At 38.2% G+C, this 14,319-nt stretch overlaps 1 protein-coding gene across 2 annotated transcripts in view; it reads left to right on the forward strand.

Annotated features, from left to right (window-relative positions):
• The first annotated feature begins 4,309 nt into the window (after window positions 1-4,309).
• Window positions 4,310-14,319, forward strand: part of LOC144636002 (uncharacterized) — a 29,586-nt gene continuing 19,576 nt past the window's right edge. For both annotated transcript variants that reach the window (XM_078495139.1, XM_078495140.1), the window contains exons 1-14: window positions 4,310-4,669; window positions 4,766-4,835; window positions 4,982-5,095; window positions 6,925-7,252; window positions 7,526-7,595; window positions 7,776-7,848; window positions 8,695-8,762; window positions 9,346-9,446; window positions 10,176-10,310; window positions 10,854-10,951; window positions 11,063-11,131; window positions 11,708-11,827; window positions 12,481-12,600; window positions 13,877-13,928. In XM_078495139.1, the coding sequence (XP_078351265.1) occupies window positions 4,623-4,669; window positions 4,766-4,835; window positions 4,982-5,095; window positions 6,925-7,252; window positions 7,526-7,595; window positions 7,776-7,848; window positions 8,695-8,762; window positions 9,346-9,446; window positions 10,176-10,310; window positions 10,854-10,951; window positions 11,063-11,131; window positions 11,708-11,827; window positions 12,481-12,600; window positions 13,877-13,928 (1,465 nt within the window). In that variant the 5' untranslated portion in view covers window positions 4,310-4,622. The remainder of the gene's footprint in view (window positions 4,670-4,765; window positions 4,836-4,981; window positions 5,096-6,924; window positions 7,253-7,525; window positions 7,596-7,775; window positions 7,849-8,694; window positions 8,763-9,345; window positions 9,447-10,175; window positions 10,311-10,853; window positions 10,952-11,062; window positions 11,132-11,707; window positions 11,828-12,480; window positions 12,601-13,876; window positions 13,929-14,319) is intronic.

Raw genomic sequence — 14,319 nt, forward strand, 5'->3', positions numbered from 1 at the left:
GATTTTCTCAGTTTGTTTTTTGAGGTTACAGACTGGGGACCAATCTAGCTGGTTGGATAAAGGGTTGTGATAGGTTTCCAAGGGAAATTTGAAAAGATAGCATCAAACCTGCTTAGAACAAACCCCTAACTAGGAGGATGTAGCGCTTAGGGTCGCACACAGTACTGTGTTGTCGGTCTAGACGATCAGAAAAGAAAAATGGTCGCTTTGGGGGGTAAGAGAAAAGCTTGAGCCACGCCCAGATTAGCCTCCTCACCTCCCCCCACTCACACTCATCCTCTTCGATCCTGTAAGTGGAGCATAAGGCTGTCCAGCAACGTCTTCCATCCTTCACGGTCTTTCTGCTAGCTGTTCCACCTCATTCCAGCTAGTGTAATCCAGCCAGATTCTTTACGTTCACCGCAGTTATTCTTTACGTAATCTTGAGTCCTCGCCTTATCGCCTTCTCTTGCCTTCCGGCGTCCAAGTGAGAGAAACTCGGCAATTGTTGTCTTTTTCTCTCCTCAAGATATGACCGATCCATCTCCATCGCCTGACCTTCACAGTTTCTGTGATGGGTCTCTCTAGAGATGGTGTGTGGCCAGGATATTCCGAGGATTCTTCTTAGACATTTTCGATGGAAAATGTCTAGCTACTCGATATCTGTTGACTTAAGGGGGCACATCTCAGCACCGTACAGGAAAACAGAGGTCACACAGCACTTGAGGATTTTAGCTTGGTGTGTCTGCTATACATCTTTGACCTCCAGACAGGAAATCATGTCCAGAGTAGATGCCTGTCTCTTCTGTCGTTGTCCTCACTTTCTCAAAACCTGTCCACCTTACCTCACTGTGGTCAAGAAAGTTTAGTTTGCACCTTCTCATTTCCTTCATAACTGTTACTGTTTTTCCGATGGCATACAAAATATACATTGTTCTGCTGATGTTCTAACATCCTATATTTAAGTAGTCTTTGGGTGTAAGGAGAGATGTTTCATGTGACCTTTTCGTGCTCCCGGCTTCCTTGCGGCTTTCACCTGAAGGAGGGGGACATGGGGGTTTGCGGTGTTGCCCATTTCTTTATGCGGTGTTGCGGTGAATCAAATTAAATCTTGCGGTGTTGCGGTGATCTCAAACCCTACGGTGTGGGATGTTTGTGTTTTTTAACCTACGGTGTTCGGTGAAACGAAATTATTAGCGGTGTTACGGTTTCTTGTCTAACACTTGCAGCCTACATTTTATAATATCTCTGTTATCTTCGTTAATCCGCCCTTATATGTTAAATTTACAACAAAATACAGCCAAATATTGTCTATTTAATCTTTAACCCAATCCTAATACGTTTTTTATTGATAAGTAACTTGATAATATTGCGGTGACGGTGTTTCATCAAATTTTCTTGCAGTGATGCGGTGTTTGTGTATTATTTTTGCGGTGTTGCGGTGTTCAGGGTCCCCCCCATGTCCCCCTCCTGAAGCAGTCATAGTCGTTCCATCCCAGTGGAGAAAACTCTCGTCAGGGATGTCACAGGTCGCACTGGAGTGATCCCGGATAGCATTCGTTACTGAGGTAGTTTCCGTAGCAATTATTTTTATGGGAAAAGGTTGCTGGTCCTCTGCCCAACCTGACTGATTTTCCAGATCAGGAAAATGTTTGGACTACTTTTGTCAGGACTCTCACCCAAGACCTCTCTGACATGGTTGAATCTGCCAGGGGTATGTGCCCCAGTCAGCACAGCCCTTGAGATCATTGAACCACGCAAGCTTATACATCCCGACAACGTCCAGCCCAATGTAGATGTAGAAGCCACCTCTCTTCCCAATATTTACCACTTAGGGACGGATCATTATTTTTTTGGAGGGGGGGGGGATGAAAAATATTGAAAAACATTGTTTGCAGGGCCTGGAAAGACAAAATAAATTGTTTGCAAAAACGATATGTATAACAAAAAATAGTAAGAATTTCGAAAAAAATGTTTGCAGAGGTGCATAAACTAAAAAAAAAAAGTTTGCAGACGAAAATTTTCATCCCCCCTTCCCAAGAAAATAATGGTCCGTCCCTTATAATTAATCAGTTACCTGTGGCACAAGTCGCAACTCTTCCTGAGTCCCCCCAGGCTACCTACCCCAAAATTCTTATTTTTAGCTTATCATTGTGCGTTACTCAGTTAAAAACTACATTATACATGAACTTGCTTCACGACACTGTACTTCATATAAGAATTATACAGCGCAATCTTTAACTGCATCTAGAGTAAACATATAAAAAGAAAAACAACAAGCACGACAAGTGAACGAAAAGATTGCGTGTATTGAGAGTTGATAGAAGTAAGTTGAGGTGTGTCCATCCATCAGTATGCAATGATTTAAATGGTGAACGTCCAAAAGTTCTTTTTGGACAGATTATTGTGATTAATCACATGTTAATTCAAATAGTACTATAAATAAGATAAAAAAAAACTGGCTACTCGTGAACAAAGTTACACTAATACTTCAAGCTTCCATTTGAGTCACATATAGGTAGATCCTTCTTTTCAACTACAAGATCTTCATTGATTATCTCAAACTTTAATATCTTTAACCTTTTTAAAATACCTATTAATATTCAACGAGGACTTTATTCATTCCGGAATGTATTGAGGTGAGGGTACACCTGAAAGCCATTTATCTACCGCTTAACTTGGGTTTTATGCGAATATCTTGTTCGCGTTTCAGCAATCCAAAAACTCCCTGCTCAAGCACGAATCTATGTTCTTGCGCTGTTTTGTAAATTTTTGGGTGATTTTGGGGGATGTTTGAGAGAAGATAGTTTTTCTCAAAGTATTAATATAAAATTGGGCAAAATAAGAAAATTGGAGATTTAATGTGATTTTAAAATTAGAATTTGAAGTAAAAAAAAAAATTGGTAGACGGACACCAGACAGTCCCCCTGACAACCTCGAGTGCTCTTGCGTGGGGGTCAACTGTCTGGTGGTGTTTCAGTTAATTTGTTTGTTTTTTCCTCTAATCCCAAAATTTCTTTCAAATTCCGCTTTACAAATGACTGGATGTCTCTCCCAGTATTTTTAAGAAAGCCAATGCCATGCGCGATTTTTAAGAAAAACCTTACAAGGTTCTTACTGGATAAACATTTTTAGACGATGAACAAATATTTTTAGTTGCACAACGTTATATAATGTTAATAGATAACTATTTGAAATTAGTTTTTTTTTTTAAGACAGTAGGTAGTTATTTTATATTTTAGATCTGTGACATTTGTACTTCCTTTTAGATTTTAATACTTTTTTATTTCCCATTTTTAACCTTAGTTAGTAGTATTTTAATTCTTGTCCTAGTTTTTAACCTTAGTTAGCATACAACATAGGTTTTGTCTTTTGTATTTTAGATTTTAATATATTTTAATGTTTAACATTTATTTTCTCAGAGGACCCTCCTGAAAACCACCCCCTAAGTGATTGGAGGCCTCCTCTTAAAATATTATTTTTATTTTATTATTATAATGCCCCCTTAAAGCTCCACTTCCAACTTCCTTCCCGCCCTGTCTTACGCCTCCTCAAAATCACAAACAACTTGTTTTAACTATTTTAAATTTCAGTTAGTGCGCCACTTATTTGTAAGCACATTGAAGCGTTTGAAAGTACGCTCTAAGAACATTGCTAAGAATCCTGTGGAGGAATTGTTCGCTTGATTTTCAGGATATTTTTAGAAACCAGAAGTATTTTTAGGTCAGTGATTAAAAAGCAATTCACGTGCGATTAGCTAATAAGCAAGGGCAGAACTAGACGCACGTCACAAATAAGGCTACGCATGGTTTACAACAGACTTTCACCCTAACTATCTCCTGTGGGCGAAAACAACCGAAGGCTTCAATCGAATCAACAAACTACTACATCCGTACACTTCTAGTAACTAACACTGCCACCTAAGACTTCTTAAAAAAATTGTTACTTATGCTTATATACTATTAAAGCCTTGTGAGGTTGATTTTATCTCATTATCACGGGTAACAACGCGAAAAGAAACTACCGTATTTAAATTTTCGCCTCACCAATTACCTTGTCACGCCCTAATGCGTAGCATAAGTCAAAGTCTGCATAAGTTTCGATGTCATAAACTTGATCTTTATCAAACAGGATTTTAAACAAGTTGTACAAACAGATAAAATTGTCACTTTTTGACTGGGGAGATTAAACATTAGATTCCAACAACGTTAGTTTCTTGCTTTATGTAATCAAAGATTGCGTGTCCGTCAGTTTTAATACCGGAAGTAAACAAACGAACAGAGGCGGCACATTCTCACGTGATCTCCGACCTACAGCCTCGCTGTGGCGGGGAAATGGTGATTTCACTGATTTCATTCACATTGGCGATCGTTCTTTTTTGAGAATTTCAGTTTTGCATTGTACAAGTTGTGTGCAACTAGAAATGGCTTAATCGCCTCAAGGGATTGTGTCACCTTTCTGTGAAATGGATAGCCTAAAATTTGTTCACTGTCTGATCTTTGGCGGGCTGCAAACATCCCTGACTTTACGTGGCCCACCGCAGTTTTCTCAGTGCAACGTTAACTAGATCGCGTTAACTAGATCAGCTCCTTGAAGGCAGCAGTTTAATATTTCGGTTCGTTTTGGAATTTTTCAAGAGCAGAATGGCTTCTGTAAAGGTTGCTGTAAGAGTGAGGCCGTTCAATCAAAGGTACTGTATGATTTTGGCATTGTAAGGTTTGTTTTTGTGAGTTTGATGTCTCGTTCTGTTGGCGTTATTCTCATGTCACGGCTTTTGAACATTCAGGGAAAACGATATGGGAGCCCAGGCAATAATCGAGATGGAAGGCAAGAAAACTACGATTGTAAATATCAAGGTAAACATGCAAAATCACAAATATTCCTTTGTTGTTTTACTGCAGGCATGTTGTAACTTTATGAAACTGGTATCATGTAGGGTGAGTATAAAAACATGACACTTTCTTATCCACCGGCTAAAGTTCATTCGGTATTTGAATTGTAGGCAAGTTCATTGACTGGCGAGGGAGAGAGACGAAATCGTGTGAAGGATTTTTCGTTCGATTTTTCCTACTGGTCTGTAGAAGAGAAAAGCCGACACTACGCCTCACAGGAACGGGTGAGATTTACATAATAAGCATACTAGTACATTCGATTTCCTGAAATCGAACGCATGATCGCATGTATATTCGTTTTCACTCCGATATTTGAGTACGTTCCTGTCAATTTTGACCAGATTTACTGTTAAAACTTGTCACCTTCCCAGCCATCAGTAAAACTTAATCCAAGCACTTAGTAAATGGATATCACGTTTCCAGTAAATGGCCCATTTCGATTTAGCGAGCACTTTTCGACTCGTGTCAGACTAAACAATGTTTACAAGTGCAAATGTGTTTGGGCCTAAGCCAGGTTATCGAAAATTAAGTACTAGATTTCCGGTTTCAGCCGTTGTACTTTCAATTTAAGAACGATTTGTGATTTTTTGGAGCTTGGTAATTTGCAATTCAAAATCATTTATTGACGAAAACAAAAATACATTAGTCTCCTTTTTTGTCCAATTTCAATAGGAATCACAATAACATGATAAAGACAATTATTGTTGAAATCATTATCTTTGTGCTCTGTGAGTTTTTTTAAAAAAAAATATGTGTTAAAACAAAAAGGTAATTTTTCACATGAAGTTCTGAACTGCATGGTAACAGATTTGAGCAAGTTAATAATGTATATTTTGCATTTGTATAATTTGCCTCAAACAGCTGGGCCTTCTTGCAGTAATTATGTGAAACCACAAGATATAGTTATTGGAATCACGTTTTTTGTGTGTGACACTAAATAAGAATTAACTTTGTTTGCATGAAAGGACCAAGCTAAATTGTATCCATTGAAAATCATATTAAGTAAAATTAATTAAAGAAAGATTCTTTCAAACAGTTGGTTGCTCTACTCAAACCAGCTGCCAAATGAAACCACTGAAGGAATTGTTATAGAAATGTACAGATGCTCAAAATTAGGCAACATTATACATTTAGCTTTTGGTCATACTAGCTAGGATTTATTAAACTTAGGAATTAGGTAATTTCTGTTGTATTATAAATTCTCTTTGTTTATTATATGGCAAAGATTTCATCTTTGAATATGACTATTTCATTGGCATTTGCAAACTTGGGTCATCAACTTAATTTATAATAAGATAAGCAAGGGTGCCCCATTTTCATTAAAGAATAAATTTGAACTTGACTCAAAAGAGAGTTAGGAGGCGTCTTTACTCATGTGCCAAGACTGATTCAGACTATGCACTAAATTTAGTGGCAAATAATTAAAATGATTAAAAGTTAAATTTAAAAAAATTTCTTCTCATTGATAATAAGTGCATTTAATTTATATCAACTAAAACTGTCAGAATGTAAGAATCAGTTGTTACTCCAAAGTCAGATTTATATGCAGTAACAGTCTTAGTTAGTTTTTGGTCAACCAGTGAACTAACTGAACCTGTCTCCTTACATGTATTACAGCAAGGCGCCCAAATGTGTGACCACTTTTAATTTATTCACATTCTTTCGTGCAGATTTAATCCAATCAAAAGCCGTGGATAGCTCGCAGTTGACTTCTGATTGGATTAAATCTGCACGAAAGAATGTGAATAAATTAAAAGTGGTCACACATTTGGGCGCCTTGCTGTAAAGGGGTTGATATTGAAAATTACATTTTGCCAGATAATTTATAAATATACATGTAGGCTTAGTGTAGTCCATGCATCTAATATACAGTGTAAGCCCCATCTGCCTGTCCATATAATTAATTATTGTTTGACAATGCACTTGGATATTAAAGATGGTTACCAAAATGGTTACTGGACATCTCTTTATCTGCAAGCACTGTCCTTCAACATACCACTGGGGATTTAGAAAGTTTGAATTAAATCAACTCTTCATTTTATCCTTGTCCCAGGTGTTCAAAGACCTCGGCACCGATGTCCTCAAGGCGGCATTTGAGGGGTACAATGCCTGCATCTTTGCTTATGGACAAACTGGTTCAGGCAAAACTTACAGTATGATGGGATCTGCTGATAACCAGGGGCTTATACCTCGCATATGTGAAGGCTTGTTCACTGGTATGCGTAATAGTGATGATAACGGGCCCTCATACAGAACTGAGGTCAGCTTTCTAGAGATCTACAATGAGCATGTGAGGGATCTCCTCAGACCACCTGTGAAGGGAAGACCTGTCCACTCACTTAGAGTCAGGGAACATCCAAAAGAAGGCCCGTATGTGCAAGGTAAGTAATTCAAATGTCATAATCTGGCAGGAGTTCTTCCCTTCCTTGAATTAACTAGACTACAAGCAGTCGCTATTTTTTTGCAGAGTCCGTTGAGCGCTCGTAGAGTCCAGTTGAGTGTAAAGCAAAAAAAAATAAATGACCATGCGAAAAATGGGGATAAGGCGGGGCAAGCCGCGACCACCCACCTTGTCACAAAAGAGATATGTACAGGCCTGTACCTACAGTTTTAAAATTAAATTAAATTCAAAATTCATCTTTTTTCCTTTTCAGATCTCACAAGACATCTTGTCTCAGACTATGCAGCAATAGAACATTTAATGGCGCAGGGAAATACTCACAGGTACAGAATTTAAAATGTTAGACCTGTAAATGGAGACACATTGACCAATTCATGATTAATTTTAAATAGAGAGTTTTTTTGAAAAAAAGGGGGGGGGGTAAGTGCCATAAGTTTGAGATCAACAGTTTGTTTTATTATTTGTTTTTTGTTTTTTTATTATTTTTTAATTATTTCTTCTAGAGTTACAGCAAGTACTGGCATGAATGACACCAGCAGCAGATCCCATGCAATATTTACCATCAATTTCACACAGGTCAGTATATTTCACACAGGTCAGTATATTTCCATTCCATGGGTTTACTTTCTTGTCATACAGCATTTCTCTGACTTGAAGGAAACTTAAAATGAGTTGAAGTTGAAGGTGTAACAAATTATACACTTAGTTCTTGTTCGGGAATGAGAGAGAAAAGACAAGCCCTGATTCAAGATGGCGGCTCAACAAGAAGTACTTTATTCGGAACGAGGCTCTGACGTAGGCACGCTAGAGGCTGTGACAGTGTCACGCAATAACAATATTGTCACAGAAGGTCTTTTCTTACATGTACCAATCAAGCAAGTGCATTATAAGCAATGTTTTAAGCCATTGGCCAGTCAGGGCAGTCAGGTGCATCTTTCATGTTCATGACTGCCACATGTACAGGTATCTTGTCCTTGACGTACACCAACCCAAGTAGGCCTTGGTTAGTGGAGGGTGATGGGAGGGCGGAAGCCCCTGTCCTGAGAAAAGGGGCTTGAGGTGGGAGAAGATAGGGTCACGGGTAGCTGGATTTCAAGGTGGCGGAAACCGGCCGAGGAGAAATTGAAAAAATGCAACATTTCACTATATTTTGCAAAAGAAATGGGACAAAGAGGAGGGAACCACTACAGAAAGAGGTGGAAAGACGGAGAAAAAGGTACAGGAACTGGAGTGAGAGCTGCAGGAAGCCAGAGGTGCAGACCCCGTACCCCCCCCCCTCCACCCTCTTCCCTTCCTCCCCCCATCCTGGTTATTGAAATAATGGACCACATTGTATTTTCCATCAGCGCCCCCTATGCTACTTATGAAAACAACACTTCTGAATATTAGTCACAATTAATATTCAATGTTCTTTTTTTACAGGCTAAGTTTGACCATGATATGCCTTGTGAGACTGTCAGTAAATTAAACCTGGTGGATTTAGCTGGAAGGTACTTTGTAGTTTTTACTCATAATTTTCATTACATTGCTGCAGTTATTTTAAGTACAGTATACCTGCCAACTCTCACGCCTTGGGCATGAGTCTCACGCCTGCGAGTTTAAAACTTTGATCTCATGCCAACTCACGCTTACGAACCTATTCCTCATTCCTAGTCGAAAAATGTAAGTTATTACAACCACAAACGACACACTTTCCAAAGAAAATGTAAACTCAACCCAATATGAGAAACGAAAACTCGGCGATACTTTCCCCGAAATCTCAGCGTTTTGACAAAAAAGCGTTGGGAATGAAGTCGTGTTTAGCAAAACACGTCCACGCACTGGGAACGGGACATGTTCGGAACGTCTTCGGAATACTTCGGACGTCTTCAGAAAACTTCGGACATTGTCGTATCATCTTCGGTAATCCTGACACTCTCAGGATAAAAATCTCACGCCTTTGACCCAGAAAAAGTTGGCAGGTATAAGTACAGTACATGTAAAGTAAAAAGTAAAAGTGATCACCGATAGCATGATAACATGTAGAATTTGTTATGAGATTTGCTAATGACTTGCACATTTCTCATTACACAGTGAAAGGGCTGATGCTACTGGGCTCACTGGTGAGCGTCTGAAGGAAGGAGCAAACATCAACAAGTCTCTAGTCACTTTGGGAACTGTTATTTCTGCATTAGGTAATCTTCATGCTGTACATGTAAGCTTTTAAAAGCCGGGGTAAACATGTACCTTGAGTTCTTTGTGTGCTTAATTTCCTTGTACACTTAAAAGAGGGAGGCGCGGTGGCCTAATGGTTAGCACGCTCGCCTAGGAGTCGAACGGCCCGGGTTCAAGCCTGGCCGGGGCGCTGCGTTGTGTTCTTGGGCAAGACACTTTACTCTCACAGTGCCTCTCTCCACCCAGGTGTACAAATGGGTACCGGCGAATTTACTGCTAGGGGGGAAACCCTGCAATGGACTAGCATCCCATCCAGGGGGGAGTAGCAATACTCTCTGTCACTTAATGCTACGGAAACCGGGATAAGCTCTGGCCTGTATGGGCCACTAGGCTTGAAGCAGACCTTACCTTTTACACTCAAAAGACACCTGATGTTTTAAGAATGTTTTTATAACAGTACCACGGTAATTCTACAATCCCGAGGGTAAATAAAGTATTCACTTCACTTGTGTTGGTAATATAGCTCCTAGCTCCCACTTGTAACTCTCCTCAATCAGTCACTGTGGTAGAGTACTTATCTGACTGGTGTGCAGAAGATTACAGATTCGGCTCCCCTTGGGAAACTCATTTTTTTTTTCTGGATAGCTTCATTGTCACTGGGTCACTGGCTCATTAACATCTTAAACTTATCTTCATGAATTTTGCAGACTTGACAAGTTTGTAATCTTTGCTGTGTTTTGTTTCTTTAGCTGATGCATCAACAAGTCAAAGTTCAGCTCATCACCATCATCATCACCACAAGTTCATCCCGTATAGAGACTCCGTTCTAACCTGGCTGCTAAAGGACAGTCTTGGAGGAAACTCAAAGACCATAATGATTGCAAGTAAGGACTTACTGCTAGAGCGGTTTTCACTTGAGTGTCGAAAGTAAATTGCCTTTGCTTTGGTTTTGCATTACTACGCTCAGTGATTGGCTTAAAAATCTCGCGCCACTTTCTCAGCCAATCAGAACTAAAACCAAACCAATCGTGACTCGCTCACGCACATTTTCCCGCGCTTTGTGCCGGCTACATGTATTTGCTTAGAGTTTTGATTGGTTCACTGGATTGTCTGTGTCCTTTGTGATTGGCCGAAGTAATTACCAGGGTACTTTGGTTTTGGTTTTACGACACTCAATTGAAAACTGCTCTAACAATTTAGTTGTATTAAATATTTATTTATAAAGGTCAGGATTTGCAGAGAGGGCATTACAATTTTTTAGCATGTTCTTTAGCCTAAAATATATATGAAACAAAGTAAACATCTTTCCTTATGTCATTTTAATCAAAAAATCTATTTATGGATAACTAAGCTTTGCAGAGATATATCTGTTATACTCGCAGGCTATGCACTTTTACATAACTTCATTAATTGTTTTCCCTTTCCAGCCATCTCTCCAGCTGATGTCAACTATGCAGAAACCCTCAGTACCCTGCGATATGCAAACCGTGCAAAGAATATCATCAACAAACCCACCATCAATGAGGTAAGTTACATTGTATATACTTGCATGTACTAGATGTTAACTTTTGTGGTTAGAAATTTGGACCATTTATGATTATATGTTAAAAATCTTTGTTTTATTTTGCACTTACAGGATCCAAATGTGAAGCTGATCAGGGATCTACGTGCTGAAATAGACAGACTAAAGAATATGATCAGCCCAGTAAGAAAATTACTCTTATCTAAATAAAATTTTTAAATATCAGTTCAACATACGTAAAAAAAAATTAAATGTCGATGATGCAAATTAAAAAAATGCACAGCTTCACATATTTAAAGGCGTGGTGTAAATATATGTTGTGGTTTAATTTTATCTATGGTTTAAAATTTTTGAAACCAGTTTGATTTTCATTTCCCTTTGTTTCAGATTATGATAATGAACATAAGACAATGGAAAATAAAAATCAAGCTGGTTTGAAAAATTTTAAACCAAATATAAAATTGAACCACAACATATATAATGGGAGATGTCACATTTTTTAGTAGATTAAAAAACAGTGTAATATTTAAACACAGTTTTGACACTTGCAGGTAAAGTTTTCCAGACTGAAAGTTCACAGCTATAGAATTGACAAATATTGGTGTTCATGCTGCAGGTTAATACTGGCACATTCTATTGGGGGGGAGGGGGTTGTTGTTGTTGTTATTATTGTTATAAACAAAAAAAACCAGAGTTCACAGCTTTACAAAACTGTATGCATGTCTTTTGTAACCATAAAAAAATCTTTTATGTCTTCAGGAAATGCTGGGAGAGGCTGAAATGGCTGCCGCTAAGAAACTGTCTGAAAATGAAGCACGTGTGACAGAGCTGACTGACCGGTGGAAGGACAGGTGGAGAGAGACCCAGAAGATATTAGAGGTAAATTCTGAATATAATTATTATAATAATTATAGATTACTACCCACGTTTCTAGTCAATGAGGTGCTGCTGACTTGAGGGGCAAGTAGTTTTGTTGTTAGTTTCAGGGGATATTTATACCTATCCCAAGGAACTGGGAGGTCACTGGAAATTCTGTGGGGTAGAGGTACCACCTTGTCGTGGTGGCCCGGGAGCTTGTGTGCCTCAATGACCTTGGGAGCTATACCGTAAGGGGTCTTTCCCAGCAGGTCTAACCTTGGCAGGCAAGTTAGAGGTAGAGGCCAGACTAAATGGTAGTCACTGGTCCTCCAAGTTGGGGGTTGGGCGTGCGGCTAATCCCCGCACCCCATAAAAATATCTGATTACGGAAACCAAAAAGAAGATTGACAAACTCATCCGAGAGTGCCGTGGGGCGACATGTGAGCTACCCAATGAAAAAAACAAACCAAACTTTTTAATAGGAATGTAAAGGGTTATTGTCAGCTGGAATTTTTCAGAGGTGTTGAGGAGGGGAAGTGGCTCCAAGGGTTGGGAATAGCTATATGGGAATAACACAATAGTTAAAATAGTGACAGAACCAAATTCAGATGAGTGGATTTAATTTGTAACATACCACTAACCCACTTAATTTTTTGTTCTTTTCCTCTCAATAGGAAAGAGAAATGAAGCTTCAGCAAGAAGGTGCTGGAATCAAGATGGACTCTGTACTTCCTCATTTAGTTTTGGTGGATGATGACCTCCTAAGCACAGGGATTGTGGTCTATCATCTCAAGGTATAGTTGGTTATTATTTTTACTCCTCGTTGTTTCAGTGCCTCCAGGAAATATTCATACCGCTGCATCAAGCTTGTAAGAGCAGAAGAGGGTTTCGAATGCAAACAAAAGGTTTTTGAGGAAAGTATGAAGCTATAAACACTTACTGTAATTTTCAAATGATAAGGGTATGGATATCTTCTATAACAATGCATGAAATTTTGAAAATTGATCCATGATAGGAAGAAACAGTTGTCAGTATTGCTTTCCAGAATGGTGTTGTAAATGTCTCAGTGTGTACTGTAAGTGGCGCTGACAATAATAATATTCTGCAGGGGGCTGGGTGGGGGGGAAGGTTGGTCAAATCTTTTAATGGATACTTAACATTTTAATCTTCCAAGGTTGGCATGGGGTACCTTTTGTGTTAAAATTATTGCTATTTTGATTAGTTTGTTACATCTTCAAAGCTTTATTGCTTTTTTGCTACAAAATTCTGCAATTTAGCTATATATGCATGTGTTTTACACTCATTTAGGACTTATTGGCTCAGTAAATGATCATTTTCATATCGTTTTTCATTATTATTTTTTCAATTAGTTAAATTTACAATTGGATTTGCATGTTAACAAATTTAATTAGCTAACTAAAGGTTTTTCCAATTAAACCAGTCTTGAAAAGTTTGTGAGTTCTTTTGTTGCAAGTTTGATGTTGTCATGAAGCTGTTTCGTCTCATCAAACAGTTCTTTGGTTTGAAAAGAAGTTAAATTATGCATGTGACATTGAAGCTGGTGTAATTAAAATCAGCTTGGATTCAAAACAATTATTGTTTTACAATCTTTTAAACCTTTTAACATGATTAGTACAGTTAAGTACAAGAGTTTTTGTCCTCAAACAATAGGCAGTATGTTTGAAATCATTTGCAAGTGTTAATTTATGCATACCTTAATCTTCAGTGTTTATATCCTATGCACAAAGCCTTTCTTTTGGAGGAATAAATTCCTTAAATACACGAAGGTTGAGTCAATGCTGCAATGAGATTATGTTCACACATTTTGTTGAAAATTCTGGAGTAAAAGTGTGTTTCATAGACACAGTATTCGGGAAGTAGTAAGAGTTAATTTACATTTCATGCCTGAATGGAGCTGAGAGAATATAAAGAATTTGTTCCTTGTTATATAAAGGTATTGATGCATAGTTTAAATATTGTTGCATGATCATGCAGTTTGAACTGTTCTGAAATGGCATCTGTACTTTGACGGGCAAAGGCTCTGAATTCTTTGCTCTTGTTTGTTTGTAGGAGGGATTTACAACTGTTGGACTTGCTGAAAACCCAAAGAAGCAAGACATCGGTAATGTTTGTTTGATCTGTCGTTATTTTTGTTACAAGTACTGAATCATGCTGCCATAAACCATTTTGATTTAGATCAAACTTCTTGAGATTTGATGGTCTGGAAATCATACATCATTGTTCTTATTTGTAATAATTTACATTTGTGCCTGGTACAATGTGCATGTAGCAAATTTAAAACTGGTAATATCTTAGACATGTTACAATTGCTGTAGTTTTAGATACTTAGAGTGAATACAATCAATATGTTCTTCAACTATTTGTGCATTCAAGAAAATTAATCAGATGTCGAATTCCTTGATTTGATTTGATTCTAGGAGCAAAATAAAGTAATCATGCTAATCAAGTTTTTTTCAGCATCTCCAAAAGTTTTACCAAGCTAAAGTAGTCAT

The sequence above is a fragment of the Oculina patagonica genome, chromosome 13 (genome assembly GCF_052425735.1).
Source record: "Oculina patagonica isolate OP01 chromosome 13, crgOcupat, whole genome shotgun sequence".
Taxonomy (NCBI): Eukaryota; Metazoa; Cnidaria; class Anthozoa; order Scleractinia; family Oculinidae; genus Oculina; species Oculina patagonica.